We start from the raw sequence: 5,912 nt of genomic DNA, 5'->3' as shown, positions 1-5,912 counted from the left end.
CCACTTCACAGAAAATTAACCTGCGGCCTATTGCCGCCCTACAGCCTCAGATCTTTTTTGGCTCCGTCACAGAGCAGTCGTTTTTGAAGTCATGTCTCGAAGAATCTTACATAGTTCTCGACAAGGGGCTTACGCCCAGTCAGTGGACTCACGTACTATAGGGTACTTAGACGAGATGGACCAATTTCTAAACGTGGTAGAAAGTGAAGAGGAGCAGGTGGATGACGAGGGACTAGAGGATGGTCAGTGGTCCGACGGTGAAGCCGAGCAAAACCTGAGGGACAAAGCACTCCGATCCTTGGGTCGTGACATCTCTCCATCATCACAGCGCAGCACTTACAACAGGTATAATTACCTGAGAAGGTCGCAACAGTCAGTAGAGCCGAAAGAAATTAGACCAGAACGAGAGCGATCAAGATCCCCCGTACGCCGCTCTCGTCGGCTTTTAGGCCTAGCAGCGGTTGGGATTCAAGCAAGACCCACCTTTACGCGTCCCAGGTTGTTAAAAGAGCCATCATCGGTGCCTACTAGTGCAATAGAGACGCCTCAATGTCCAGCAGAAGCGCTCAATACCACAGAACCACCGCCTCGTCCAATAGATCCGCCCGTCCGTCTAGATCCGAATGAGCAACCGAACAGGTTAGCTCAGTATATGCAAGTTCGGGATTCGCTGACAAGAACCACCTTGCCGTCCCAGGGAGCAGGTGCGAAAAGCTGGCGGAAGATGCGAGAAATGTGGTCTCTGAAGAGATTTCACTGGGTTTGGCGAGTTGGATGACCAAGGGTATCTCTACCGCCGACTCAAAAGATATTCAACAGGAATTCAAGGTGTCCTTTGAAAATGAGAAATTTTCTCTTAATCCGCCAGCTATTGACGAATGGGCCGCCCGTCGATTGAAAGACAAATCGATGCAGAAAACGGTAGAGGCGGCGGAGAAGATTTGGTTGACCACGCAGTTTAAAGTAATGGACATTGCCCCGCCTTTACTTCACATTCTCAACCATGTAGCTGCATTGCCAGGCATTTCACCGGAGAATCCTGTCTTGCTGGCAACGGAAGCGGCTCTGGCGCAATGGGCAAGGGCCTTTAACCATGTCACTCGTCGTCGCCGACAGAACGTTCTCAAATGTGCAGCTCCGCGATCTGAACATTTATTAGACGCTGAAGATTCATTTAACAATGAAGAAGGAACCAAATGGCTGTTTGGCCCAGCCTTTCTGGCAGCAATGTTAAAGGAAGCCAACCAAGAGCTCACTCTGAACCAGATCGAGGCAGCACAGGCCGGCTCATCGGGATCACAGTCCAGAGGTCGTGGTGGCGGACGAAACAACCGTGGCGGCCGAACTAGACCGGAGAAAGGTTTCCGAATTAAAAGGGGAGAGCGTGGATCTAGGTATGTGTTGGAATCTTCGTCGTTAAACTTTTTCCTTGAACACCCCCCTCATGTGATTGGGGGCAGAGTTTCTTATTTTGCTTCAAATTGGGCTGTGCTATCGAACAACCCCTGGATTAATCAAGTAGTGGTGGAAGGCGCTTGGCTGGACTTCTGGTCTACCCCTTGTCAAAATTTTATTCCGGCGGAGGTAGCTATGTCCCTAGAAATGCAGGCGGTATGTGATAAAGAAGTCGAAGATTTGTTAGAAAAGCAAGCAATCAGTGAGGTAGTCGACAGTTCCTGGGGTTTTGTTAGTTCATTGTTTGTAATACCCAAAAAATCGGGGGGTTTTAGGCCGATAGTTAACTTAAAACCTTTGAACCAATTTGTTCGATACGAACATTTCAAAATGGAAGGGTTGGAAACAGTAAAGAATCTCGTTAGGAAAGGGGATTGGTTTACTAAACTAGATCTAAAAGATGCCTACCTTACCATTCCCATTGCTAAACCCCACCAAAAATACTTACGTTTTAAGTGGAAAAACCGCCCTTTTCAATTTTCGTGCCTAGCCTTTGGTCTTTGTTCAGCCCCTCGCATTTTTACAAAAATTTTAAGGGCTGTGGCGGCTTTTGTCAGGGAGCGGGGGTTGAGACTAGTTATTTACCTTGACGACATTTTACTGATGAACGAAATCAAGGACATACTTAGATCAGAGGTAGAGTGGGTAGTTCAGCTTTTAGAATCTTTAGGTTTTTTGATAAACTGGGAGAAGTCTGTTACGACACCGTCACAGACTATAGAATACCTGGGGGTAATAATAAATTCTAATACTTTTTCCTTCGCGCTTCCTCCGGCGAAGGTAAGCCGCATTCAGAAACAGTGTTCTGGAGCTCTGTCAAATCAGTTCGTCACCTTAAGAGAACTATCGTCAATTTTGGGAAGTCTAGCTTGGGCGATTATATCGGTACCTTTTGCACAGGCGCACTATAGGTCCTTGCAAAAGTTTTTCATTGAAAATTCAAAGCGGGGCAACCACAGTCTGGCCTTTAAGTGCATTCTTTCTTCCCAAGCACGCAAGGATTTGATTTGGTGGTCTTCCTGTTTAAAAGAAGTAAACGGGAAAATTTTTTCGCCACTGGAACCGGATTTAACAATTCATTCAGACGCTTCGTTGAATAGGTGGGGGGCGTGTTCAAACGGAGTGGCCACAGGAGGGCCTTGGAGCTCAGAGTTAGGGTGGCATATTAATGTATTAGAACTAAAAGCAGCTGCCAATGCCTTGAAATCATTTGAAAATTATTTAAACGGTATTGTCATTCGAATTTTTTTAGACAACCACACAGCGGTTTGTTATTTAAATAAATTCGGGGGAACGAAATCAAGGCAGCTTACTGCATTGGCAATAGAGATTGCGGAATGGTGCGAAGCTCGTAACATCCAAATTCAGGCTGTTTACATTCCAGGTAAATTAAATGTAGTAGCGGACCATGAATCAAGGGTGGCAAATGATTCTAGTGATTGGATGCTATCTCCGTTTCTTTTTAAGAGAATCTGTGAATTGTGGCCAATCAGAACAGATTTATTTGCAAACGCGTGGAACGCTCAAACCCCAGATTTCGTTTCATGGAAACCCCAACCCGGTGCACGAGCGGTTGATGCTTTTACATGCAACTGGAGAAATGTAGATGGTTATCTCTTTCCCCCCTTTTCCCTTATTCCTCGTTGTCTGGCGAAGATAAGGAGAGAACGGTGCACAGTCACCATGGTATGCCCAGTATGGCCAAGTCAACCATGGTATCCCCTTATATTAGAGTTAGTGTGCGACACACCAAGAATCTTACCACCCGGCCACCAATTACTGACCTCTCCATCCGGAAATCCGCATCCGCTCGCGGGGGCCAACCTTATGCTAGCCGCCTGGAGACTATCAGGATCGGACTCGAAAGTAAAGGATTTTCAGGGAACACTGTCAAAGTACTGTTGGCAGGGAGTCGTACATCCACGCTATCTACCTACGAGTCAGCGTGGCGCAACTGGAATAATTGGTGTGCTGGGGAGCATCATGATCCCATGTCAAATGATTTGACAGTCATGTTGGACTTCCTTACGACCTTGCATATGGAGGGTAAGTCATATAGTACAGTTAACATACATCGTTCTATGTTATCAATGACACTGAACCCGATAGATAGCGTGGCCATTGGGCAGCATCCGCTAGTAATACGTTTTATGAAAGGATGTTATAATGAAAATCCCCCTAGGCCTAAATACTCGTCGATCTGGGACGTGGAAGTCGTTTTCAGCTATATGCGTCATGCGGGTAACAATTTGTCACTAGATCTCTCATCGCTTACAAAAAAACTGGCTACATTATTGGCGGTCTCTACCCTACTGAGAGTGTCTGAAATAGCATCTTTAGACAAACGTACTTTGGAATTTTCCTCTTCCGGAGCTAAGATAGCTCTCTCCAAACCAAGAAAGGCTCAAACAAGCGGTCCTTTGCGGTGGGTATCGATTGCTAAGTATGCTAATAATCTCATTTGCCCTGTGGATTGTCTACGTGCCTACGTTTACTTTACAGACATTAATAGGACAGAGGCAAATCAGCAGCATTTACTCATCAGTTTAATACAACCGTTCGGGTCAGTTTCAGGCAATACGGTGGCTAGATGGATAAAAGAGTATTTGTCAGATGCAGGAATCGACACATCAATTTTTTCAGCTCATTCAACAAGGGGCGCCGCAGCTTCAGAAGCAGCAAGATCAGGAATTTCGATAGATGCAATTCTTCGAGCGGGAGATTGGTCGAACGAAACAACCTTTGCAAAATACTACAACCGAGAAATCACGCTTTGAAATCACCCTTAGGGTAGAGTGAAAATGTTTTGCATGCAATTTATAGTTGCCAGAGGGATCGCGAAGCGATCCCGACAGGCAACTGTGATTGCATGTAAATAAATGAAACGAGACCCTAAGGGTCTCTAAAATCCCACCACAACCACCCATCAGTCTATCGTTCATATCATTAAATTATTAAAATTTTTATTTTTCCTATGGTTAGGAAGTACAGAGGAGGTTTTGGAAGACGTGGAGGTGGCCAGCAGTACAACGGGCAGTGAGTTCTTCCGCACCATTGCCCACAAGCCCATGCAAGCCAGGAATTATCATTATTTTCAAGTTTCAGTCGCGCTATCATCGCGAGATCCTTTAGTTTTGTTTTGGTTCCCCCTTTTTTCCCTTGTTTGTTTGCATAAGAGGGCTTGTACAGTTTGTGCTATATCCTTGTATACCACATGCTTCAGGTTAAAAAAGATCTGAGGCTGTAGGGCGGCAATAGGCCGCAGGTTAATTTTCTGTGAAGTGGGGCTAGTAAATAAATGGTCTACACCCTTAGGGTCTCGTTTCATTTATTTACATGCAATCACAGTTGCCTGTCGGGATCGCTTCGCGATCCCTCTGGCAACTATAAATTAAATACAAGTATATTCCATGCAGTTTTTATATAGAAGTAAAAAGTCATGGTATAACAGTGTATTCACATTGAATACAAGTATATTTGATGCTGTTTACATATAGAAGTAAAAACTCATGGTATAACAGTGTATTCACATTGAATACAAGTATATTTGATGCAGTTTAAATATAGAAGTAAAAACTCATGGTATAACAGTGTATTCATATTGAATACAAGTATATTTGATGCTGTTTACATATAGAAAAAAAACTCATGGTATAACAGTGTAATCACATTGAATACAAGTATATTCACTGCAGTTTTTATATAGAAGTAAAAAGTCATGGTATAACAGTGTATTCACATTGAATACAACTATATTTGATGCTGTTTACATATAGAAGTAAAAACTCATGGTATAACAGTGTATTCACATTGAATACAAGTATATTTGATGCTGTTTACATATAGAAGTAAAAACTCATGGTATAACAGTGTATTCACATTGAATACAAGTATATTCCATGCAGTTTAAATATAGAAGAAAATACTCATGGTATAACAGTGTATTCATATTGAATACAAGTATATTTGATGCTGTTTACATATAGAAAAAAAAACTCATGGTATAACAGTGTATTCACATTGAATACAAGTATATTTGATGCTGTTTACATATAGAAGTAAAAACTCATGGTATAACAGTGTATTTACATTGAATACAAGTATATTTGATGCAGTATTACATATAGAAGTAAAAACTCATGGTATAACAGTGTATTCACATTGAATACAAGTATATTCCATGCAGTTTACATATAGAAGTAAAAACTATGGAATAACAGCGTATTCACATTGAATACAAGTATATTCCATGCAGTTTACATTAAAAAAAAAACTCATGGTATAACAGTGTATTCATAATACAAGTATATTCCATGCAGTTTACATATAGAAGTAAAACTCATGGTATAACAGTGTATTCACATTGAATACAAGTATATTCCATGCAGTTTACATATAAAAAAAAAAACTCATGGTATAACAGTGTATTCACATTGAATAAAAAATTTTTTTTTTTT

The 5,912-nt window shown here is 42.1% G+C and overlaps 1 protein-coding gene across 3 annotated transcripts; it reads left to right on the top strand.

The window, feature by feature from the left end:
- The first annotated feature begins 2,935 nt into the window (after positions 1-2,935).
- On the top strand, positions 2,936-4,785 carry LOC116936180. 3 transcript variants are annotated; one of them, XR_006642258.1, is made up of 4 exons: positions 2,942-3,501; positions 3,565-3,880; positions 3,958-4,245; positions 4,438-4,660. XR_006642258.1 is itself a non-coding variant. In XM_045167872.1 (3 exons), exons 1-3 carry the CDS (start codon positions 3,042-3,044, stop codon positions 3,962-3,964), a joined length of 783 nt encoding a protein of 260 aa, XP_045023807.1. In that variant the 5' UTR covers positions 2,942-3,041; the 3' UTR covers positions 3,965-4,660. The 3 variants fall into 3 exon arrangements, 2 of the variants coding, with proteins under 2 accessions (XP_045023808.1, XP_045023807.1); XM_045167872.1 differs by having other exon boundaries at positions 3,958-4,660; XM_045167873.1 differs by lacking the exons at positions 3,565-3,880; positions 3,958-4,245 and having other exon boundaries at positions 2,936-3,501; positions 4,438-4,785.
- The last annotated feature ends 1,127 nt before the right edge of the window (positions 4,786-5,912 follow it).

Source organism: Daphnia magna, unplaced genomic scaffold (assembly GCF_020631705.1).
Source record: "Daphnia magna isolate NIES unplaced genomic scaffold, ASM2063170v1.1 Dm_contigs350, whole genome shotgun sequence".
Taxonomy (NCBI): Eukaryota; Metazoa; Arthropoda; class Branchiopoda; order Diplostraca; family Daphniidae; genus Daphnia; species Daphnia magna.
This window is presented reverse-complemented; position numbering and strand designations above follow the sequence as displayed.